The sequence below is a fragment of the Mustela nigripes genome, chromosome 14, assembly GCF_022355385.1.
Source record: "Mustela nigripes isolate SB6536 chromosome 14, MUSNIG.SB6536, whole genome shotgun sequence".
Taxonomy (NCBI): domain Eukaryota; kingdom Metazoa; phylum Chordata; class Mammalia; order Carnivora; family Mustelidae; genus Mustela; species Mustela nigripes.
The window spans coordinates 41,372,405-41,398,459 of NC_081570.1; the positions used below are offsets into that span (position 1 = coordinate 41,372,405).

Genomic DNA, 26,055 nt, shown 5'->3' on the forward strand with positions numbered 1-26,055 from the left:
CTTTATCAGAAAATTATATCAGGAGAACTCCCACCAGCACATGTCGCCCTGGCCACATCTGTGCCCATAATCTCTATTCTCTCCCGTGTTGATGTGGCTGCACAGTCTGTGCTCCTAAGCAAGGGCTCACCCTCTGCTTGTGATGCCATGCTCATCAATTCAAGGATATTATCCCAGCAATGCTCCCCTCTCTCCTGTAGCATCAGTTTTGTGTTTTTGTTTCTTTAGTGGTTGCTTAGTTGGCTGATCTCTGTTGGATTGCTCCACCAGCACACAAGCATACCGTACTTCGACCATCTTAGAAAAAACAAAAACCTTTCCTGACTCACACCGCCCCCCTTCACCTACAGCTACCACCCATTTGATTCCTTTTCCTAAGAGCAAAAGCCTTGAAGGTGCCATGCATACTTGGTCTGTCTGTTTTCTCTTCTCCTACTCTGATTAGGCTTTTGTCCCCACTACTCCAGCAGACAGCTCGTATCAAGGTGACCACTGAACTCCGTGTTGCTAACTCCCGAAGTCAATTCCCAGGGCTCCCATTCATGACTAGCAGTAGCATTTGAAACAGTTTGTCTCTCCTTCCTCCAAAAAGCTCTATCTCTACTTTGGCTGCCAACACACCAAACTTTCCCTTTTCAGTTGCTCTTTTTCAGCCCCCTTTGCTCCTTCTTTTACTCATGTTCCAAACATTTTAGTGTTGGAATGCCCCTGAGCTCAGTCCTCAGAACTTTTCTTCTTTCTAAGTTCTTGCTATCCGTTGATTTTATTTGGCTTCATGGTTTTAAAACACCACCTCTATGCTGATGACTTGCTAATTTAGATCTCCAGCCAGGGCCTCTGCTCTGAACTGCAGATTCATGCATCCAACAGCCTATTCTGTTATCTCCACTAAGTTTTCCAACAGGCATCTCAAACTTAACTAAAACTCAGCTCCAACTGTCTCCTTGAATCCTGCCCTCCCTGAAGTCTTCCTTTCTACATCAGAGGGATCCTCAACCTTCTAGTCACTCAGCCCAAACCTCAGCATCATCCCTGACCCCTCCTCTTCCTTCTGTGCCCACATTCAATTCATCAATAAATCCTGTCAGCAATATTTTCAATATATACACAGAATCTGACTACTTTCACTACCACCACAATTACCACTCTACTTCCAGCCACATCATTCCTGTCCTGGATTATCACAAATCCTAACTGATCCTCCCTGCTTCTGCCCTTTGTCTGTTGTGATTTATCCTTGAAACAGTCATAATCCTTCCTCAGAGCAATCCTATTAAATATTGAGACATGAGTCACTAGAATATTCTGGAGTTAGTAGTGATGCTTGCACAATTTGGGGAACACTAAAAATCACTAACTGTAGACTTTAAGAGGGTGAATTTTATGATCTATGGATTATAGCTCAACTTCTACAATATGTTATTAAATATAACATGAATCAGTAAAAGGAACATTATTTGAAAACTAGAACAGTAAAAGGTTGAAAACTAGTGAAATCCAGATAAAGTCTATAGTTTAGTTAATAATATTGTACTAATTTTAATTTCTTAGTTTTGCCAAATGCACCATAGTTATGTAAGATGTTGATATTAGGGAAACTTGGTGACGGAAATATGAAATCTTGCTGTACTCCCCTTGCAAACTTCCTATAAATCTAAAATTACCCAAAAGTAAAGTTGGTTTTTAAAATGTTAGTTAGATCATGTAATTCCTCTGCTCAAAGCCCTCCCAACTCATTCTGAGTAAAACCTAAAGACTACCCTAATTTTCTGAGGAACCTCAGTTTTCCATAGTGGCCGCACCTACATTCCCATCAACAGTGCACAAAGTTAGAAAAGTGTACAAGTGGAACAATGGTTCCAATTTCTCCACATCCTCACCAACACTTGTTTTTTTTTTTTTTTATAATAGCCGCCCCAACATATGTGAGTTAATACCTTATAGTTTTGATTTGCATTTCCTTGATGACTAGTAACGCTGAGTCTTTCTCATTTACCTGTTGGCCATTCGCATGTTCTCTCTGGAGAAATGTCTTTGTAAGTCCTTTGATAGAACTGCCCTATAATCCAGCAATCCCATTTCTAGGTATGTACCCGAAGGAACTGAAATCAGAATCTGAAAGAGGTATCTGCAATCCCATGTTCACTGCAGCATTATTCACAAAAACTAAGATATGGAGACAGCCCAAATGTCCATTGCTAGATGAATGGATAAATAAAATGTAGTATACACATACAATGGAATATTCAGCCTTTGAAAAGAGGAAATTCTGCCATTTGCAACATATGAATGAACAGGAAGACATTATTCCAAGTAAAATAAGCCAATCACAGCAAGGCAAATATTGCATGGTTCTATTTATATGACATACCTAAAGTAGTAAAACTCAAAGAAACAGATAGTAGAATACTGGTTGGTTTCTAGGAGCTGGGAGGAGGGGGAAATAGGGAGATGTTTTTGCTGTGCCTATAGTGCCTAAATTAATAATACTGTACTGTGCACTCAGAATTTTATAAAAAAGGGTTAAATCTCATGTTAAAACTACCACACACACACACACACACACACACAAGATGTGGGGACACAAGGAAACTTTTAGATGTGATGAATATGTCTGTTATCTTGATTGTGGTGATGGTTTCACAAGTTTGCCTAAGTCCAAATTTATCAATGGCATCCATTAAATATGTACCTTTTTTGGTGTATCAACTATACATTAATGAAGCTGTTTTTCAAACCCCCAAAGTCCGGTTATGGAATAACCAAGTCACGAGAATAAAGGACGCAGCATAGGGAATAAGGTCGGTGATGCTATGACAGCGTTCTAGAGTGACAGATGGGAGTTACACTTGTGGGGAAACAAGCTTAATGTATAGAGAAGTTGAATCACTATGTTGTATACCTGAAACTAACGTAACATCCTGTGTCAGCTATACTAAAATTAAAAAAAATTTTTTAAACACCCAAGTTTTTACAAAGACCTCTAAAGTCCTCTAAAATGTTCCCTCACACCAACTCTCTGGCCTCATCTCTGACTGCCTTCTCCCTGCTCAAGCCATACTCCCTTACTATTTCCGGAATGTAGGGATACCCCTGCCTCAGGGCCTCAGGGGCCTTCTGAATTTGCCATTCCTTCTGTTTCTTGGGGAGGGAATGGCTACGCCACATTGTGTAGGAAGCAGAGGCAGGAGCTGTGACTAGTAGGTTTCGGAGAAGTCCAATCACCTCACAGGAAAAACACTGCCCAAAGTACAGTACAACTCATGCCCTCCCTTACTGTCAACCTCCTTGCTCGGGATGTCTCCATGACACCACTCCCTCTTTCCCTGTCCTGTAATGTACCCCCCCACCCCATCTTCCTCCCAGAAGCCTTTTTTACCCACTCTTCCCGATACTGAACTCTTTCCTTTACATCTCCATTGCATTCACTCTGCACCACACATTTTAGTTTTTTACAGTTTTCTAAATTGTTTTAACTCCTCAACTAAACAGCTCTCGCCGTGAGGGCACAGCTCTGCCAAAAGGGTTAGCCACCAACCATCACGGACTCAATCAGGACTCAGAGGAAGAATTCAGGTGGATGTTCATCGATTCTTAAAAGAGATGCAGTCGAGATCACATCCAGACTTCTCGTGCCACAAATCAATGCCTGTGGGTACCAGAGTTAATAAAAACAAAAACTACCAACTAATGATCGTTTACTATGTGCCAGGGACTATATTAAGCATTATCTTATTTCCTTCTCTCAACACTATGTAGGTGTTACTAAAATTCTCCTTATTTCAGAGAGAAGAAAGCAAATCACAGGGAGGTAACAAGACTTGAACAAGGTAATAATGGCAGACATGGGTTTGGAGCAGGGGTCTGGCTCACCCCACACCTCTGCTCCTAAGGACATGCCGCACAGTTTCCTGAACATGTAAATCATTCCAGGCAATGTCAGAACACTGCCACTGAGTCAAAAACAGCGGTCAGTCTGGACCGAAGAACTAGATGAACAAGACAGAGAGCCCTGCCTTAGAGGATGTTATTCTCTGCTAGACCTGACTCTCGTTACAATAAGGCCACCTCCTCCATGAAACCCTCCCTAATGCTCTCAAGCTGAGGGACCACTCCCTCTCTGAACTCCCTTAAAACGTTCTGTACCTCTCGAGGCATCATTCATGTCCATAGCATTGCTGATATTTGTATACATGTTATATCTGTCTTCTTACTCCACTGTGTGCCTCTTAGAGATATGGATGTTATCTCACCTGTCCCTACCACAGCCAGGCATACGAAGGGTCCTTAAAAGCAATCATGCTTTTGCAAATGTCTTTTCTTTTCCTTGTAAAGATCTTCCCCAGCATTAACCTGAAAAACTCTGACTCATTTGCCAAGACCCAGCTCAAGTGTCCCCTCCTTTGCAAAGCCAAAAATAACTTCCCTAGGCAGAGGTAACAGCTCCTTTCCCTTTCCCACAGCACTTTCTTTATCCCTTTATTATATCGTTCATATTGTATCGTAGCTGTTTATTTGTCCTCTTATGACAGTGCCTGGAACATAATAGGTATAGGTTTATTGAATGAATGAGTACACAAATGGCTTGTAGGTATCTACATTTCTCCCACACCGACTTAGGTAGAGGTAAGGGGATAGTGGCCCGGAAGAATGGAGGCCTGTCACATAGCCAATAATGCCTTTTGGTTAATTCATTTGCAAATCGCAAAGGCAGACTACGCCTGTGATTCTGATTTGACTTCCTATAGTCTTTGTTGTGATTTTAAAAATCAGATTAAACCTCTCCAGCAGCTGGTTCCTACAGGCTTTGGGGAGATGAAAGTGTCAACATGTCGCTGCAGCCACACCAGGAAACTTGCTGCCTAGAAAAATCAATTCTAATTATTGTAAGAGCTAAGTATGAGATGCTGTACCCAGGAACTGTCTCCATATTCCTAGAGCCACAGGGACCCGTCAGAGCCCCAGCATCCCTGTTAAACCTCCAGCTTCCTCTGTGCTGCCCACCTGTCCTTTGTGGGTCCCCATCTATGTTCAGGTGGCCAGATTTTACCTTCCTCAAGTGGCAGGAAGAGCACTGAAATGTGTTAAGAAACCTCACTGTGAGCCCTTAGTAAAGTCTGCATCTCTCTCAGGACCTCAGCCTCCTCATGTCTAAAATGGGAAATTGAGATGTAATGAGCTCTGACCTCATAGGCTTGTTGGCACCTTACAAGGGGACAAGAACTCTCCATGGGCAGTGTGAGCCTAAGACACAAACAGTACCTGTTGCAGGCAGTTAACAGAGGGGACTATCACCGGAGGCTAGGGAACCCAAGTTACAGCCTTAAAGGATGGGGAGCATTGATAGTAGATCCTTTTCTGTGTTATTGTTATTATTTTTTTGTTTCTATCACTTCTAGTTAGTTATTATTTGTTTGTTTTTTAAAAGATTTTATCTATTTATTTTTCAGAGAGAGAAAGAGAGCACAAGTCGGGGGAGCAGCAGGCAGAGGGAGAAGAGCAGGCTCCCCGCTGAGCAAGGAGCCTGATGTGGAACTCGATCCCAGGACTATGGGATCATGACCTGAGCCAAAGGCAGATGCTTAACTGACTGAGCCATCCAGGTGTCCTTTTTGTTTGTTTTGTTTGTTTGTTTCTTTTTTCGTTTTTATCTAAAATTCCAGTTGGTTAATGGGGTTCCTGGGTGGCTCAGTGAGCTGGGCATCCAACTCTTGATTTCAGCTCAGGTCATGATCTCAGGGTGGTGAGACTGAGCCACATGTTTGGCTCTGCACTGGGTGTGGAACCTGCTTATGATTTTCTCTCTCCCTCTGCCCCTCCCTGCCCCTTGTGCATGCACAAGCTCTCTTACTCTCAAAAATAAAGAAGGAGATAGATAGATAGATAGATAGATAGATAATGAATTCCAGCTAACGCACTGTGTAATATTAGTTTCATGTATACAATAGACCTTTTCCATGTTATCAACAGATGCTGTGGTAGTCAGAACAATAGCACCCCAAAAGATACTCACATCTTAATCCCAGAACCTATGAATATGTTACCTTGCATGGCAAAAGGGACTTCACAAATAGCATTAAATTAAGGTTTGGAGATGGGAGATTATCCTGATTATTCAGGTAAGTCCAAGATAATCATAAGGTCCTTATAAGAGAAAAGCAGGAAGGTCAAAGAGCAAGCCAGAGAATCAAAAGATGTTGCATCTCTGGCTTTGAAGGTGGAGGAAGGGGCCACAAGGAAAGGAACGCAAGTGGCCTCTACAAGCTGAAAAAGGCAAGTTAACAAGTAGCTTCTAGAAACGGGAAAAGGCAAGTTAATGGATTCCCCCCTGGAGCCACCAGAAGGAACACTCACCCACCAACACTTCAATTTTTAACCAAGTGACACCAATTTTGAACATCTGACCTCAAGGACTGTAAGATAATAAATCTGTGTTGTTTTAAGCCACCAGGTTTGTGGTAATTTGTTAGAGCAGCAATAGGAAACTAATACAGACATCCATGAGACAGCTGCCCAATCTCATATAATAACCCATTATTATAGATACTTAAATTCTTGAAAATAATCTCTCTCTTGATGTCCTAGTTTATTTCCCTTAACAGGAACAAGAGAACTGTGCTACTCATTTTATTTCACTTTTAGAGCTCAGAGGTAAATCCAGTCTCACTAGTTCTGGAGAGCAGAGAGTGTGTCACTCTATTAATTTCTCTATCCCCAATGTAAGCCATAGTAAATATTTGTTAAAAAACTGCTTAAGAGCCACAATCCTGGGGTGCCTCGGTGTCTCAGTTCTTAAGCCTCTGCCTTCTGCTCAAATCATGATCCCAGTGTCTTGGGATCAATCCCCTATCAGGCTCCCTGCTCAGTGGGGAGGCTGCTTCTCCCTCTCCAACTTCCCCTGCTTGTGTTCCCTCTCTCGCTCTGTCATAAACAAATAAAATCTTTTAAAAAAATAAAAATAAAAAGGAGCCATAATCCTTCTTCTTAATGTAGGTTTCCAGTGTGGTTATATTTCCCCACATTCCTAAGCTCCATTACATTAATTGCACTTTTTTTTTTTTTTTTTTTTTTTTTAAAAGCAAAAGCAAGAGAGCAGGGCAGAGAGCGGTAAGGGGAAAGGAAGAGAAGAGAGAAAAAAAAATTTTTTTAAGATTTTATTTATTTATTTATTTGACAGACAGAGATCACAAGGAGGCAGAAAGGCAGGCAGGGCAGTGGGGGGAAGGGGGAGCAGGCTCCCCGCTGGGCAGAGAGCCCGACGCAGGGCTCGATCCCAGGACCCCGAGATCATGACCTGAGCCGAAGGCAGAGGCTTTAACCCACTGAGCCACCCAGGCACCCCAAGAAGAGAGAAAATCTTAAGCAGGCTCCACACCCAGCATGGAGCCCTATGCACAGCTCGACCTCATGACCCTGAGGTCATGACCTAAGCCAAAATCAAGAGTTTGACCCTCAACTGACTGAGCCACCCAGGTACTCCCATATTTATTGCATTCTTTTTTTTTTTTTAAAGATTTTATTTATTTATTTGACAGAGAGAGATCACAAGTAGATGGAGAGGCAGGCAGAGAGAGAGAGAGAGGGAAGAAAGCTCCCTGCTGAGCAGAGAGCCCGATGCGGGACTCGATCCCAGGACCCTGAGATCGTGACCCGAGCCGAAGGCAGCGGCTCAACCCACTGAGCCACCCAGGTGCCCCTATTTATTGCATTCTTATATTACTGGTTCTAAGATATAAGTCTTTGACATTCCCCAATCTAATTCACTACTTCTCTTATTTATAAGTGACTCAAAAGCCATCTTGATAATCTAAATTTCAACAAGGTGGCTAAAGGAATAAGGGAGTTGGCTACTAAGTGAACCTAGCTGACTTCCCAACAGCCCTATCTCATCTGGTCTTATTATTCTCAGCTCCTGGTGATATATAAAGTCACTTGTTATTACTGTAGAATTCAGGATTCCCAGGAAATCTCTTAGGACTCCTCCTATTTTTCCCAACTTTCATTATTCTGCCCAGCTTCCCTTTGGAGTGAATGCTTACCTCTATCTATCTCTTCAATTATAAAAAGAGCTATTGGAGGAGGGACCCTCCCTCCCTCCATGAGGAAGACTGAACATGGAGACAGAAGCATCTAATAAAGACCTGGGTGGGATGCTTTAGGCCTGAAGCATTTTAAGGCTGGGCCACATGGACTTTAACCTTAGGTGCACCCTGCATAAGCTAATTGCAGCTGGCGCATGTTGGCCTATGATTGGTTTCTACATCTACCTGACTCCAGAGAGAAGTATTAGCAAGCTCCACTTCCCTGTGGAGCTTCTTCATCCCACCTTTTATCAGCAATAAGGCTGTCATGTTACTCCCCATCTATCTCTCACTTGGTTCCAAACTTAAGGAGGGAAGAAAAGGAGTATCATTTCTTGATCTCCCTGGAACCTTAACAAAAACTACTGTTTGTTGAGTGTTTACTCCAAGCCAGTCATTATGTTAGTGCTTTACACATTGTATCCTTCCAATATCATTGCCAACACAACAAGCACAATAATGGCGGTACACACAAGTGCTGTAGTAACTGAGGGCTTCAGAGGAATGAGCTGCAGAGAAAGAAAAGATGATGGAAAACTGTGATACCAGCATAGGCCCAGGAGTAAGGACAGTGGCCTATAAAACCTTCACAAAACAGAGTTCTTAAACAATCAAAGAAGAATATTGGGGAGGCCAGCCGGTCCTTTCCCAATTTTTATACAAATAATCCCAGACGCATGAAGCACTCCTATCTTTAAAGTCTTCTGGACATGCAGGGCACCAAAAAGCCTCACTGGTGGGAACAGGCAGGAGAGATACTATCCTTCCACAACAGAGACCCCTGCCACCATGTCTCCTGACAGAGATAGGCCTGAGGTGAACTGGTGTGGTAAAGGTCATCCACAAAGCTAGCCTTTTAAATTGTTAATAGAATTGACCCTGAACTCCAGCTGAAAGCCTAGGGATGAGATTAAAGTCATATTTCAGTGATTTCAGAGCTCTGGGTCCCAGGGCCCAAGTTTGAAACAAGTCTATTCTTCTCCTTACCACAGATAAAATTAGTTTTTTTAAAGATTTTATTCACTGGGACACTTGGGTGGCTCAGTCCATCAAGTGTCTGCCTTCAGCTCAGGTCATGATCTCAGGGTCCTGGGACCAAGTTCTCCAATGGGCTCCTTGCTCAGTGAGGAACCTGCTTCTCCCTCTGCCTGCTCTGCCTGTTTTGCCTGCAGCTCTCCCTGCTTCTGCGCTCTCTCTCTCTCTGACAAATAAATAAATAAAATCTTTAAAAAAAAAAAAAGATTTCATTTATTTGAGAGAGAGAAAGAGCACACATGCAGGGGAGGGGCAGAGAGGAAGGAAAGGGAAAGAATCCCAAGCACACTCGTGCTGAATATGGAGCCTGATTTGGGGCTCGATCTCATGACCCCAAAATCATAACCTGAGCCAAAAACTAAGAGTCCAAGGCTTACATGACTGAGCCACTCCGGCATTCCCCCAAATTAGGTATTTTTTATTCATGTACTTTGTGTCTCTCTTCCCTCCTAGAGATAAACGCCATGTGAGCAGGAAGGCTGTTTCCCCACAGCTAGTACAAGGCCTGGCACAAAGTCTACTGAATGAATTAAAGAATGAAATTTACAATTTGGATCCACATAAGGAACTTCACATCTCCAATGTCAAACACTCATTCTTTTTTTTTTTAAGATTTTATTTATTTGTTTATTTATTCGACAGAGAGAGACACAGCAAGAAAGGGAACACAAGCAGGGGGAGCAGGAGAGGGAAAAGCAGGCTTCCCGTAGAGCAGGGAGCCCAATGTGGGGCTCGATCCCAGGACCCTGGCATGATCTGAGCTGAAGGCAGATGCTTAAGGACTGAGCCACCCAGGCACCCCTCAAATACCCATTCTTTACAGAGATAACTACCTCCCTGGGTCAGAGGGAAGCTGGGAAAGATACAAAGAATGATTGAAATCACATATAAGAAGAATTTTCATGGGGAAAAACATCCATGATCCCCTGATCTCCTCAAGGTTTCAGAGTTCTCTTTAGGCTCTCCTTTGCATTTCCTCATTTCATCTTCCTAACAACTCATGAGGCAAGAGGAGCAAGGATTATTTTCTCCCTCTGGTAGTTAGGGAAACAGGCCCATGGAGGAGAAAGTTCCCTCCAGATCACATGACGAGAGGGCAGAGAGCCAGGACTAAAACCCAGGACTCCAGAGTCCTGGGTCAGTTCAGTCCTACAGACCCTGATTCTTCTGTTGACCAGCACCAGACCCAAGAGTTCCAGCAGTGGGCCCCAAATGGAACTAGTGGAAGGCCCTCTCCCACTCATCTCTTCCCACAGGCCTCCAGTGGTTGCTTGGCAACCAGAACCCAGCAGTAAATGGCCTCCAGTCAGATCTGTTGCTGTGGAGTTACCAAGTCTCTCTCCCTTCACACCTGTGCATGCTCTCACTCTCTAGTAATGAGACTTCTCCTCCACCCCCACCTCCCCAGTAAGATTCTCTTCTTGATGCACAGTAATTAACCTCTCATGAAACAGAGGGGGCTCTCAGGGACCTATGCAGCCAAGGACCCCAGGGAACAAAGCACTACCAATGCCTTCATCATCCAATATCCTCCAGAGATGAGAGAACTCCTTTCGTGAATGGTCCTGCTCAGCAGTGCTCAGAAACTCCTCTTGTTCTCTCTCTACCTTCCACCCTGACAAAGGCTTTCTGAAATCCTGAGAGATCAAATTGGCTGGAGAAATTTAATTGAACACTTCAGACAGCGCCTGTCCTGTTCCAGCACTCCTGGAACCACAGGAAAACCTGCGAAGGGACCCAGTTAGCCTCTGCATATGAACTAGGGGCAGAGGGAAAAAAAAGAACCTAACATTTATTGTGTTCCTAATACATGTCAGGCCCAATATTATGTTATCACATGTAGCCCCCCCATCGACAAACCTGTGAGCCTTTTACAGTTGAGGATATTATCTATTCACAGAAATAAGGTAACTTACCAAAGCTCACATGGCTTTAAAAAAAAAAATCACAGAACCTTTGTTTACAGAAGTCTATATGTGTAAGTTGATATATATAAATAGCTATGTGTTCCTCCTCCTTCCTAAACAATTAATGGATCATCCAATTCTGTAAATTCCAATCCTAAATCTCTCTCATTTCCATCCCTTAGGTCATTTTGTCAGTCTTACTATTATGTTCCAAGTGTTGTATTCTCCCAAAATTCATACACTAAAGCCCTAACCCCCAATATGGCCATCTTTGGAGATGGGGATTCTAAGTTAGTGATTAAGGTTACCTGGGGCCGTAAGAGTCTGGTCCTGATCTGATAGGATTAGTGTCCTTATAAGACAAGACACCAGAGAGCCTGGGCATTCTCCATACATAAGTCCCAAGAAGGGCCATGTATACACAGCCACCTGCAACCCTAGGGGAGAGCTCTCACCACACATCAACCTAGCTGGTACACTGACCTTGGACTTGCAGTCTCTAGAACTGTGAGAAAACAAATTTCCATTGTTTAAGCTACTGAATCTGTGGCATTTTGTTACCATAGCCAGACCAGACTAATACACTTAATTCAGGCCCTTTATAACTTACTGGAACCACTGGCTTCTTTGCCTTGCTTCCACCTATCCTCAAAACTGAAGCAAGGGATTTTTCTAAAATGCAAAGCCGTCCTTGTTAAAACCTTTCTGTTTTAAAAACTGTTTCTGTTTTAAAAACTTTCTGTTTTAAAAACTGTCTGGCAATGGTCTCCAAATTTAAGCCCCTGTAAGTAAGGCCATGTGAGCACATTCCCACAATATTTGTGTATTTACTTAGATCATATGTACATACTTATCTACTTCTGTACACAAAAGATGTTAAAATACATAAAAATGATATAACTACTATCTCAATGTTCACATTTTCATGTATTTATGAACAGTACAGACCTTTTTTTTTCTACTGGAAAGCACACATACATACATGCACAAAATCTCTTCGGTAATTTTTTTTTTTTTTTTTTTAGCAAAAGCAATGTGATTGACTATGTCAGATCTAATTAGATCATCATTGATTTTACCTCTAAACATGCTTGACAATGAACTTGTGCCGGGAGTCAGAGAAACATCAGTTCAGCCATTTTCCGTGTTCTCTTGGGCTTACTATACTGAGTATCGTCTTCAGGCAGAGGTTTCTTTGCAGGACAGTTTTAAAACCACATATCCATTGTGAAAGTTTATTTAGTTAAATCAGGTGGTATAATGAGTAAATCCACTGCAAAAACTCACAACAGCTGGGCATAAATGAAGGCGTGAGGGAGCCACCACTGCCAATCCCTTAGAAGGACAGAATGTCTTCCCTTACTTGAAGACTTTATGAATTCAGGATATGTGACCATGTGATATGGAGATCACATGAAGACATCTTTGTCAATCCACATAGGAAATATTAGTAAATATGCATTTTATGTTCATAGACAAAAATAAATTCTAATTATTTCTTCAGCTCTCTCAACAATCATCAGATAGGTAAACTATGGCCCATTACAAGAAACTTCTATTTGCTGTGAAAGGTCTCCCTGACCTTCAAGATGCTGCCTTCCAGCAAATTTCTCTCTCAGCACCCCTCCCTCCTCTTCACAGCCTTGCTCTATTTCCCCTGTATTGCTCACCATGCCCCCATATTCTGTGCTCTCATCTCTCCATGTATTGGCTGTGAAAAGGATGTTAGACCACACAGGAGGAAACGTTCGGCACACATACTTAATAAATGCTTATTGAATCTCACCATACGATTGGCAAACCAAATGGCAATTAAACCAAAGTGGTTCTTCAATTTTAGCCTGCCTCAAAACCACCTGGAAGTCTTGTTATAACACCACATTGTGGGGCCAAAGATCAGAGTTTCTTACTTAGTGGGTCTCAGGAAGGGTGTGAGAATTTGTATTTCTAACAAATTCCCAGGTAATGCTCCTAGAACCACTGAACCAAGTCTGTTCAGCTTCTCGCATCTCTAATAACTCATCAGTCCTCAATACTTTTAATAGAGACTAACTGAACAAAATAAACTTTTATCTCTATATAAATTAATAATTAACTTTATTATAAATGGAAATATGGGCTCTGGAAGACTCAACAGCACAGTGCAGAGAAAAGAGCACATAACTTGGAATCATCAGAAGGTCTGAGTTGAGGGGCGCCTGGGTGGCTCAGTGGGTTAAGCCTCTGCCTTTGGCTCAGGTCATGATCTCAGGGTCCTGGGATCGAGCCCCGCATCAGGCTCTCTGCTCAGCAAGGAGCCTGCTTCTGCCTCTCTGCCTACTTGATCTCTGTCTGTCAAATAAATAAATAAATCTTAAAAGAAAAAAAAAGGTCTGAGTTGGAATACCACTTTGCAAATGTGTGGTCAATCTAACGCAAGTTAATTACTGAGTCTGGATTTTTTTCTTCTGTAAAACAGGAGTGAATTAAAATAATATCTGCCCCATGGGGTTAATTGTAAGATAATAACATACGGAGATAATTTATAAAAAGAAAGTGTTGTAAGATATATGCACAATGTATTAATGTGCATTTAACAAGTTGAACGGAGAGATAATAAATAACACATGCTTTGAATACTTTAAATCACTAATCTTCAGAATTTCCAATCCTGGTACTAATTCATTATTGAAAAGTATATGATCCACACTTTACTATATCATCTCAAATATATACATACATATTCATTTATTTATTTAATTTGTACTACTGTGCTAATAAATTTGTAGTAAATACCAATAATAGTAGTTGTGGTGGCCAGCTTCCAAGATGGTCCCCAATGATCCTCACCTCCCAGGATTCATACCCTGTTTACTTTCCTCCTACAGTGATTCAATGACCAGCAGACTACTCTAAGTCTAAGTAATAAGAGACATTGCCACTTTATCTCTGGTTTCTTGGCTCTCTTCCCCTGGGGGATGCCATGAAGATGCTTAAGCAACTACATGAAGAGAACCACATGGGAAAGAACTAAGGCCTCCTGCTAACAGCCAATACCTGATACACATGAGTAAGTAGCTTTGGAATGGGACCCTCCAGCCCCACTCAAGCCTTCAGATGACTGCAACCCGAGCCAGTATCTGGCTGCAACCTCCTAAGAGGCCACAAGACAGACACCAAGCCACTCCCAAATGTTTGATCCACAGAAACTGTGTAATAATGAATTATTGTTGTTTTAAGCCATCAAGTTTTTAAGTGATTTGTTATACAGTGACAGATTATGGACAAAAGAACTAACATTTACTGTGAATTTACTTTATTCCAGGAACTATGCTAAGAAACATGAGCCTTATGATGTAGATGTTATTAGGATCCTCAAAAAGGAAAATGTAGCCTAAAAAGGTTAAGTAACTTAGTCACAATTCCATGATTAATAAGTGGCAGAACTGGAAGCTGAATCCAAATTTCTAACTCCAAAGCCCAGATTCTTGGTCACCCATTTGTATGAGCAGGATAAAGCCTCTTAGACAGTTAAGCAGCAGAAGCAACTGAGTCCCCAAGAGGAGAAAATCTTCTATAAAATCAGCAAGGGGCAGTCCAGAAGCCAGGCCTTCAACAGCACTAGTGCTTGATGCCTTAAGACCCAGAAGTTCCACATTGGCCCCCACCTCCCAGCCCTTATACTAGCAGACTAGTCACCCCCTGATAATCCCATGCAAGATGCCCAGGACTCACCCAGATCTGCAGCTTCACTCGCTTTTCATGGCGGTAGACTGTCTTCACCTTGAAGTCAATGCCCACTGTGCTGACGAAGGCTGGGGTAAAGGTGTCATCGGCATAGCGGAAGAGGAAAGAGGTTTTACCAACGCTGCTGTTGCCGATGATAAGCAGTTTGAACATGTAGTCAAAATTCTGGTCAGAAGCATCTTTGACTCCAGCTTTAGTATCAGTCACTGAAGCCATCTGTAGGAGAGACCTGCGGTCACTCAGGAACACACCTCCAGTGTCACCAATCATTAATGGTCACTCCACCATTCACACACATACACTCCACCCAAGCATCACTGAAGAAACACACACACCACAGAATCACCCAAGTACTGCACCTGCTCCAAATGTTGTCTCAGGATTGGGGTGGAACACAGTTCCTCCCATTCATTCCTTCTGCAAATATTTACTGAGCACATTGCTCTGGGTCAAGTCCTGTGCTGAGTATAGGGACTACAAATATGAATTAGACAAGGGATATAACCTTTGAGTGGCCACAGATTAGAGTGAAAAAGCATGTAAACACAGGTAACAAGGCAATAGATAAGTCATAAGATAGAGGGAAGCCTTGGCCCAGAAAGCCCACAAGAAACATCTAACATCCAACCCACTTAGAAGGCATGATGGTCAGGACGCCTGGGTGGCTCAGTGGGTTGGTTCTCTGCCTTCAGCTCAGGTCATGATCTCAGGGCCCTGGGATTGAGCCCTGCATCGGGCTCTCTGCTCAGCAGGGAGCCTGCTTCCCCCCCACCCAACTCTCTCTGCCTGCCTCTCTGCCTACTTGTAATCTCTCTCTCTCTCAATCTGTTAAATAAATAAATAAATAAAAAGAAGGCATCATGGTCAAGGAGAGTTTCCCACAGGAGGCAGCTCCTGAGCTAAATTTTGAAAAGAAAAAATGAAAACAGTAAACACATGAATATCCCAGGAGAGGCTCAGCATAGGGTTATCATTCCCTTCCTTCAAAAACGTTCATGGCTCCCCATGGCTCTAAAGATCTAAAGATCTTTAACCTGTTTAGGTTAAATAGGTTAACCTGACAAAGAACCAACTAACCAAAGAATAAACTCTCTAAAATTTATCTTCACCTCAGCCTTCTCCCTACCAACCTGTGCCACTCTTACACCTTTTATGCCACTTTTTTTTTTAAAGATTTTATTTATTTACTTGACAGAGATCATAAGTAGGCAGAGAGACAGGCAGAGAGAGATAGGAGGAAGCTGGCTCCCGGCTGAGCAGAGAGCCTGATGCGGGGCTCGATCCCAGGACCCTGAGATCGTGACCTGAGCCGAAGGCAGAGGCTTAACCCACTGAGCCACCCAGGCACCCCCTTTTATGCCACTTTTAAAATGACATACTTGAAATATGTCATGTTATTTCTTGCATTGTTCCTTTAGACACATATTCTTTCTGTTTACAATACCCTTCTAAGAAACTCATCTTCCTCCTTATAGATCTAAATGAAGTCTCACCTTCCCTGTGCAAGGCAAAGTCTTGCACTCCTGCCTCCATGCCCCCAGAGTACACTATCAGTCCTGGTATCATTTCAAAACTGTTTACCACTCCAGCTACTCCTTCAGACCAAGTATCTTGGACTTAATGTGCTTCATTTCTGCATCTTTCTCCTCTAGCACAAGTCCTAGTATATATATAATAAGCACTCAGTAAATGTGTTCTGGATTAATAAAAATTACATCAGGGTGCCTGGGTGGCTCAGTGGGTTAAGCCACTGACTTCGGCTCAGGTCATGATCCCAGAGTCCTGGGATCGAGCCCCACATCGGGCTCTCTGCTCAGCAGGGAGCCTGCTTCCTCCTCTCTCTCTCTGCCTGCCTCACTGCCTACTTGTGTTCTCTCTCTGTCAAATAAATAAATAAATTCTTTAAAAAAAATAATAAAAATTACATCATCCCTCTGGGACTCAATCTCATCATCTGGAAAATGGAAAGGACAATTTCTGTCCTGCTTTTCTTACAGGGCTGTTAAGGACTTAAATGAGATAACAATAAGTAAGACTTTAATAAACTGGTAAATCCCACACAGCTGCGAATATAAGTCATTTTTGTTCCAAATCCTTTAAAGCCTCAATCCTTTGTTTATTTATTTTCTTATTTGCTCACTCATCCATTCAGCAAGTATTTATTTATGTGCCAGGCCTTCCCTGAGATCCCAGCTCTCTCAAACCTGCCACCTTTCCTAGATCACTTTGGATCTGAACCCCATAATCCAGCACTTGGCCCCACAGTCCTATTGGAGCAGCAGGTGCCCTACTTGTCCACCTGCAATCTCTCCTTATGCTCAGCACTGGGTTCTTGGACAGGCTGTGTAAGTGATCAGAGGAGGGTGGGAGGACAGTCCTCACATGAGATAATGTCCAGGGTGTCACTCTCTTTAGAAATTTGTTTTTGAAGGAAAGAGTCAACAAAACCAAAAGACAACAGACAGAATGGAAGCAGATATTTGCAAACGACCTATCAGGTGAAGAGCTAGTACCCAAAATCTATAAACAACTTATTAAACTCAATACCAAAGGAATAAATAATCTAATCAAGAAATGGGCAGAAGTTATGAACAGACATTTTTCCAAAGAAGACATCCAGATGACTAACAGACAATGAAAAAATGCTCAACATCACTCATCACAAAGAGGTACCACCTCACACCAGTCAGAATGGCTAAAATTAACAAGTCAGGAAATGACAGATGCTGGCAAGGATGTGGAGAAAGGGGAGCCCTCCTACACTGTTAGTGGGAATGCAAGCTGGTGCAGTCAGTCTGGAAAACAGTATGGAGTTTCTTCAAAAAGTTGAAAATAGAAGTACCCTACAATTGCACTACTGGGTATTTACCCCAAAGATACAAATGTAGTGATCCTAAAGCGCACGTGCACCCCAATGTTTATAGCAGCAATGTCTACAATAGTCAAATTATGGAAAGCGCCCAGATGTCCATCAACAGATGAATGGATAAAGATGTGGTATACAGATACAATGGAAAACTACTCAGCCATCCAAAAAAAAAAAAAAGAAATCTTGCCATTTGCAATGATGTGGATGGAACCCATGGGTGTTATGCCAAGCAAAATAAGCCAATCAGAGAAAGATAACTGTCATATGATCTTGTTGATAGGTGAAATTTAAGAAACAAAACAGAGGATCATAGGGGAAGAGAGGAAAAAAATAAGACAAATTCAGAGAGGGAGATAAACCTCTTATGAGACTCTTAATCATAGGAAACAAACTGAGGGCTGCTGGAGCAGACAGAGGTGGGATATGGGGTAACTGAATGAAGATATCAAGGAGGGCACCATATGTAAGGAGCACTGGGTATTATATGCAACTGAGGAATCACTGCCATCTACCTCTGAAACTGAGTGTACATTATATGCTAATTAATTGAATTTAAACTAAAAAACTTTTTAATAAAAAAAAAAAAGAGAAATTCCTGTTTTTGTTCCTCAAAAGAAAAGAAAGAGATTTTGACTGGACGAATTAGCTTTATAAGCCTCTGAGGTGACAAGGACAAGAAACTGACAAATGTAGAAAACTGAAAGCTCTCTTGAAGAAAGGTCAGTCAGATATGTAGGATTATTAACAGGCCTTAATGATGTAAGAAAGATGTCAGGGTTCAAAGCCAATGGCCAAGAAAGAATACTTGAGACATCTTTGGTGCAAAAAGGTGACTTTATTAAAGCACACCAACAGGACCAGTGGGCAGAAAGAGTTGCTGCATGGGGTTATGAGGGGTGGCTAATGATAAACTATGGGGTTGGGGAGGTTAGGAAAAGGGAGGTTTCAAAAGAACTTTTATATGCAAAAGAGGACCTACAAGATAATGGGTGCCTTGCCATTGTCAAGTTAAGGTTGTTTTCCTCTCTCTGAGGTCTTAACATTAGGTTGTTGGGAGATGCCTGGAGGAGCTTTGCACAAGTCCCTGCCAGGGGTGGCAGGCTGCAGGGTGTCAGCTTGTGCTTCGTCTTCAGCCACTCTTCTGCTGCCTCATCAAGATAAGACTGGGGAGAGGTTGGGTTAAGTAGGCCTTCTGCCTTTAGCAGGGTGTCGACACTGACTTGGAGACTGTTGAGTCCCTAGAGGAATATCACTCTGCCCGTTTCAAAGACTTGTCAATGATCTGTAGGTACTAAGGAAATGTAATGATTTTTCTTCTGCCTTTGTTTCCCACATCATTTAATATGCCACCAGTAGCCTTGGGTGGCCTCTGTTCTTCCTTCTCTTTTCTCCCAGCTCTCAAGCCTTTATCTGAGACCCTCTGTCCCATTCCTGTATCAATCTGCCTTGTGACAATGCTCACCGGTGGGTGTGGAAAATGCCCAGGACGCTTGGACACATGGAGCATGTATATGGAAGAAGAGAGTGAGACCAGAGGGGAGGTGCCATCGCTTGCTTAAACTGTCTTACAGCCCTAACTTTCCAGCTTTTCATGGTACAAGATGCAGAGCCTGTTTCAAGAATTGGCAAGTCAAAGGAATTATGCTTTTTTTCTACTTAAAACAAGGGAAACAACCACAATAGCCTCACACCATCCTCTACTACTCTGCTTACAGTCGTTTCTGTTTACAAGACAGAATTTCTGCTTTGAAAGTGTATATTCATCATAAAAAATTAGCAAAGAATACAAGACACCCCATCCACTCAGAAACTGTCATTGTTAACATTTAAATGTATTCCCTCCCTTATTTTCTTATGCAACAAAATACCATGTTTTTATATTTTATTATTTGTTGATTTAAAAAGTAATACATACATTGAAAATAATTCAAACTTTTACTGTTTGCAAGCATTATCTTATCACCATTTGTAGCTGGCATTATTTTCCTAATTTTTACGATAAAAAATAAGTAATATATAACCTAAAGATTTATAGTGAAAAGTTAGTCCTGCTTTCACCCCTGATTCCCAGTCTCTCTGTTCCTCTCCCCAGAGGCAAATATGATACCAATGTATGTATTCTTCAGGGTTAGTCTCTGCATCTACAAACACAGAGGTCTGTTTATATTTTTTATCTATATATAAATGATAGCATACCATATATCCTTGTCTATTAACTTCTATGTGTATTTTAATAGCTGAGATCTTACTTTCCATTCATTTTTTAAATTTTTTTAAAGATTTTATTTACTTATTTGACAGAGATCACAAGTAGGCACAAAGGCAGGCAGAGAGAGATGGGGGAGAAGCAGGCCCGCTGCTGAGCGGAGAGCCTGATGCGGGACTCGATCCCAGGACCCTAGATCATAACCTGAGCTGAAGGTAGAGGCTTAACCCACTGAGGCATCCAGGCACCTTTCCATTCATTTTTTATCCTGCTTCTTTTCACTTAACATTATACCATAACTATTTTTTCTGAGACTTTTAAAACTCTTCATAAACGTCATTTCAATTGACTACATATTCCATCCTTTGGAAGTGTCATAGGACCATTTCTTTAATATCATATCTTTATTTTTCTATTCTTAATTATTGTATCTTTACATAAATATTTGCTCAGTTTCCTATTTTTCCTTAAGAAAGATCCCTAGAAATGGAACTGCTGGTTAAATATCAGCAGTTATAAATAAATAAACTTTGAGTAACTTTATGAAAACACAGATTTGATCCTTACCTCATTTCACGACCTCTATCTCATTTTATCCTCTAAACATGGGAGGTAAAATTAGGAAGACAGATATTATTATTTCCATTTAATTAAGAAAAAACTGAGAACCAGAAATTAAGAATTTGCTCAAGCCTCACAGCCAACATTTGAGACTAGACTTAGTACCGTGCCTTGTTAGAGCAAAGTTCAAAATCCCTGCTCTATTCCTCAGCTGAATTTTTGGGCAAGTCATCACCTCTCTAAGTCACAGCATTTTTACTTTACAATAGAGAAAACACTACCTCCTTCACAGAGTTGTGGTATAAACAGAATGAGCAGTTGCCATATGTAATTAATCTAGCACGGTTTCTTGGCCCATGAGAGGTACTCAATAAATATTATTTCATTGGCCCCTTTAATTCACTTCTGCAGTCAAATCCTGTTGAACTGCTCTCTTCCTAATCTGGACTACATCATTGGAGTTTGTTTTACAATTAGGCTCCTCTTCTGGATTCCTCTGAGTTTTATCCATCCTTACACCCTGTCAACACTGGACCTATAGCAAATCTTTAGGGTACGTTACACCTCTCAATAAACATTTACTGAGCATTGCCATGTGCCAGACTATTTATGTAAATATCATATTATTAGTCTTCATTTTCTCTGACGCAGCTGTTTACGCTCTTAGATTTTTGGAAGAACAGAACTGGGAGTGGCAGCTTTACCATAACAAAAAGGCTGGCTCCTGGTCCCAGTTTTCCCAAAATTCAACGTATGAACTTGGGCAAGTCATTTAAACTCTGACCCTCAGTGTTCTCATCTATGATATGATAATATTACCTACCTCCGAAAGCTGCGGTGGATTTTAAGTAAGAGAATCCATATAAATGTGTCTCTTAAACTGTGTTGAGAAAAACACATGTGGCCTCGTTGGAGAATCGGTGGGGAAAGTGCCTGCCTTTATGAGCTACGTCTGCCACAGGGAGTGAGGCAAGAGTAAAAACTAGTTTCAGTTCCTAATCTGATCCACTTCCCTTCATTTCACAGGTTAAAAAAAAGAGGCTTCCTAAAGAGAAGTGATTTGTCCAAGGTCATACAGCAAGTCAGTTGGAGTATCATAACTAGACCTTCTATTATTTAATGACTCCCAGACTGGATTAGGCTTAGGAAAATTTCAAACTTCAACATGTTTAGGGTGAGTAAAGAAGCATCTTCAGCACCCTGCGCAGCTCTTTTCTACCACCTGCATACTGTACTGTCAAGATCTGTTGATGTGCACACAGCGTAGCTTTCCCAGTAGGTGGTGTGAGAGTAGGGAGAGGTGGAGGGCAGAGAGGTTCTGCTGAAAGGCATATTCAGATGGAGGCCTCCCAGGGAATCTTTTCAGCAAGGTGGCAGGGGCTACACGGACATCTGGAAGAGAGGCAAAAAGCATCCCAGCAGGCAGTCGCCTGAGGCAGATATGAGCAGACAGGTCACGGCACAGTGGTGAGTGCAGAACACATTTGTAAGATAATCATCAGTCAGATCTTCCCTGTCTTTTGTGCCAGTCACATAAATGATACAGCTGGGTAGCTCACTGTGTCCGTGACAAGCAATAAAGATGAGGGCCCAGGGACCATCTGAGAAGTCATCTCTGGTCCCACGCTGCGGGAAAGAAGGAAACGACCCCTCTGAGGACTGGTATGAAAAACAAGGCTTTCAGTCTGATAGGCAGCAGAAAGAAGCACTAAGAAGCTAACTCCAGCTAGGAAAGAGGGGAGAGAGTAGGAGAGAGCCCGAAAATATGGTAAGAGATCAACTCATTACATGCAGTAAACAAGTTAATGATTGAGCCTCTCTCTTTCTCTCTTTCTTTTTTAAGATCTTGTTTATTTATTTCAGAGAAAGAGAGAGGGAACACAGAGAGGGAGGGACAGCGGGAGAAGCAGACTCCCCGCTGAGCAGGGAGCTCAACACTAGACTTGATCCAGGACTCTAAGATCATCACTTGGGCTGAAGGTAGACAGACACTTAACCAACTGAACCAACCAGGCACCCTGAACTTCTCTTTGTTTTTCTGGGTTTGTTTGTTTTTTTAAAGATTTTATTTATTCATTTGACAGAGAAAGGGAGAGAATAAGCAGGGGGAGCAGCAGAGGGAGAGGGAGAAGCAGGCTCCCCACTGAGCAGAAAGCCTGACATAGGGCTTGATCCCAAGACCCTGGGATCATGACCCGAACTGAAGGCAGATGCTTAACCAACTGAGCCACTCAGTCACCCCTGAACTCTCTTTTGATAGAGCACAAATTGAGTCCAAGAGACCTGGATTGAGCCCTGGCTCTTTCAGCAGTTGTAAACCTTAGGCAGATCAATTTTCTCATCTATAAAATGAGTTAATCAAAGACTTCCTGGTAAATTGTTGCAAGAATTAAAACCAATATATGGGAGAGTGTTTTATAAACCTCTTTTTTTTTTTTTTTTTGTCTGTCTGCTTCATGTTTTCTTCTACCAAGTCATCCTAGGTAGTAGAACTAGCTTAGGGTTCCAAATCAAACAAACTAGATTCAGTTTCCAGATCTGTCATTTATTAGTTGTGAGGCTTTGGCAAGAAATTTTACATGACTAAGACACAATTTCCTCATTTGTAACACAGGCATTGTTGGGAAAATTACAGTCAATGTTGGTAAAGCATCTAGATAATATATGACATATAGCAGGTGCTCAATAAACGTACTCCATCTTCTCATTGGGAACATTTACTTTGTGAGGATAGGCAAGGAGTTGGGCAAATATGGACCTCACCCTATTATATGCAAACTCCGTCCTAAAGCCACACTACTAACTTGTTTAATTCAACCTTTTTTTTTTTCCCAAAGATTTTATTTCTTTCTTTGACAGAGACACAGTGAGAGAGGCAACACCACCAGGGAGAGTGGAAGAGGGAGAAGCAGGCTACCCGCTGAGCTGGGTGCCCAATGTGGGCTGGATTCCAGGACCCTGGGATCATGACCCCAGCTGAAGGCAGATAGCCACTGACCCACCCAGGTGCCCCTAATTCAACTTTTCTTTAGAGATTCCCCAACCCAGTACAGTCAGCCTAGCCCAGCCCACCTCTTCACTATTTCCCCAAGTCTCTTCAAGCCACAGAAACTGTATCATAATAGCTACCATTTATTGCACACCTACTAAATGCCAGGCACTCTATTAAGTGCTCTCGATGCATTTTATCTTGCACAGAATGTAGGCATACCTGCATAATATTAGTGGCCTCTCTCTTTTGTACACTGCTTTACAGTTTATGAAGCTCTTTTCACCCATGTTACCATATTTGCTTCTTACAACAATTGAGGGGGGAGAGTGATGAGTGAATTGGAGGCAGGAGCACCAGCACAGGTCAGTTGTACACTGAATCAACATTCACTGAGCATCTACTGTGCACTGCACCCCATTCTGTACTCTGGGGAGGTGGAAAGGAACTGTACGGAGTTCTGAGCTTAGGGCGGAAGCCTTTTAAAACATCCTCTATGGGTTATTGCTATCTCTCTTCACATCATATTCCTTAAGAAACTGGAGATTTATTTATTGGACTGCAGATAATTTTCGAGTTTTGCCTTTTCCCATAGTGTTTCCTCTGATAGGCACACAACTCTTCCACTGCTGGCTAATTCCTTCATGGCCAGAAAGACTTCCGTTACCCATCGTCTTCTGGCAAAATGTCTTCTCTGACTAACACAATGTGGGATTTCCCACTATTACAGCCAGGGCTTTTCATGGTATTCCATGGTCTTCCCTTTATATGCACAGAACAGGTGGACAGCCACCGGTAAACACACACTCCTTTTACTGTCCCCAACCCCTTTCCATCTGAATTTCAGGAAGTTGGGGTGGAGGGCCCTGTCTTTCTCCCACTCACCTCCACACCTGTATTAGCTTCCAGAGGCTGCCACCCTGCCCTCCCTAAAGTCCTTCCTACATCTGGATTCAGGAACAGAGGCAGCCAGTGGATGAATTTTTCTATCCAAAATTCTCTTGTCTGTGATCCCAGGTGGTGGTGTAACAGAGTTCAGCGCCTGCGCCCCCTCCTAGGCCTTCTGAATAGCTAAGACAGATTTAGCACCTGGGTGTCTATGGACTCCGCACGGGTCCGATTATCTTTCCACCCTCACACAACCCATACCTGCCTTCCTCCCCAACCTAACCCAACACACCCACTATCCTAATCTCTCCAAGCTCCCAGACAGTTTCTCCACACCCAGCCGTCAGTGCCCCTCCACTCCCACCCCTAGCCAGAACTCAGGCGCCCACTGCCCATATCCAAGGCCACTGCCTTCTCCCTCCACCAGCTCCCCGCCCCCTTCCTCTGCAGTCTGGGTAGACCTAGCCTTGCCTCCCACCTTCCCATTCTTGCAGGCTTCCCTCCTCCGAGCCCCACCCCCCCCCAGCCCCCACTCACGGTTATCCCCCGTGCCCGCGACAAGCTGGCCTCAGGCTCCGCATCCCTTTCGCTCCCAGCTCTCAATTCACATGCCCTCGCCCTCTTCCCCTCTCCCCGACCAACACCCATCTCTGCCCAGCGCCTCATCACCTCACTCCTCTCAGCTCACCACGACCCCTGCGGACCGGGTCTACTGCCCTCCACGCCGCCCCCTTACTCTCGCTGTCCTCAGTGCCCTCGCTCAGCGCCCGCTTCACGCCTCTCGGCGGCCTGGCACCCCCTTCCCGCACTGCCCCGCTCGATCCCGCCTTACATCTCCCCGCCCCCAACGCCTCATGTTTCCCCCCAGCAAGCCCCTACTGCGCTCCAGTGGCCACCCCTTTCCCACCTGCCGCAGCCCCCTGCCCTCGGAGCACCCCTCGCCGTCCTCGCAGTCTGGTAGAACCACCCCCCCAGCGCCCCTTCCCAGGCTACGCGCCTTTCTCCCGGCCATGGTGCCCCCTCCTCAGCGGCCTCCCCCAGTCCCTTATGCTCGGTGTCCCCTCCGCTGCCCGCACTCCTCAGCGCCCGCTCGCTGTCGCCAGTGCCCCGAGCTGGGGTGGGTCCCAGATTCTCTCCGGGCGGGGTGCCCGAGCCGCGCCCCTTACCTGGGACTCCGGGTGCGGGACGAGCGGCTGGCTGCTGGTAAAGCAGCGGGACGGCGGACCTGGCGGCACGCGGCAGAAGGCTCTGCCGGGTTTTCGGGCAGGGCGGCGCGGGGCGGTGCGAGTCCGCGCGAGTCTGTGCAGCTCGGGTCTAGCACCCACCGCGGCTACTTACGGCTAAGGCTCCGGCTCCCGCTCCGCTCCGCTACCGTCGCATCCAGGCCCCACCCACTCCCCGCCTAGGGGCGGGGTCCGTGTTCGCTCCGCCCCGGGCTCCAGGGCCCGGCAGGTGCAGGAAATTCGTTGTATCTTGGACTCGCCCCCTCCACCCCGAGTTCGCCGATTTCTGGGTGACTACCGTGATTTGTCTTAATTGTCACATCTCATTCAATAGACTGAACTTACTATGTATGGTGATCAGAGAGCTTTGATAATAATGTAGATGATGATGATGGGTATGCAGCTTTGCCATCTCCAAAGCACTCTCCTGTCCTATTGCTTCATACCCACAAAAGCCCAGGGAGAAAGGCAGAACCTGGGCCGCTGACTACAAGAGGAAACTAAGTCAGAAGCCTGGGCATTGTCCTCTAGTCTATGCACTCCTTCATTTCCCACATCCTATCAGTCTGG

At 43.5% G+C, this 26,055-nt stretch overlaps 1 protein-coding gene across 1 annotated transcript in view; it reads right to left on the bottom strand.

Annotated features, from left to right (window-relative positions):
• Positions 1–25,641, bottom strand: part of RAB3B (RAB3B, member RAS oncogene family) — a 73,251-nt gene extending 47,610 nt beyond the window's left edge. The window contains exons 1-2 of the mRNA XM_059374723.1: positions 25,429–25,641; positions 14,738–14,965 (exon numbers count right to left, since the gene is read on the bottom strand). Of these exons, the coding sequence (XP_059230706.1) occupies positions 14,738–14,965 (228 nt within the window). The 5' untranslated portion in view covers positions 25,429–25,641. The remainder of the gene's footprint in view (positions 1–14,737; positions 14,966–25,428) is intronic.
• Positions 25,642–26,055: the final 414 nt, after the last annotated feature.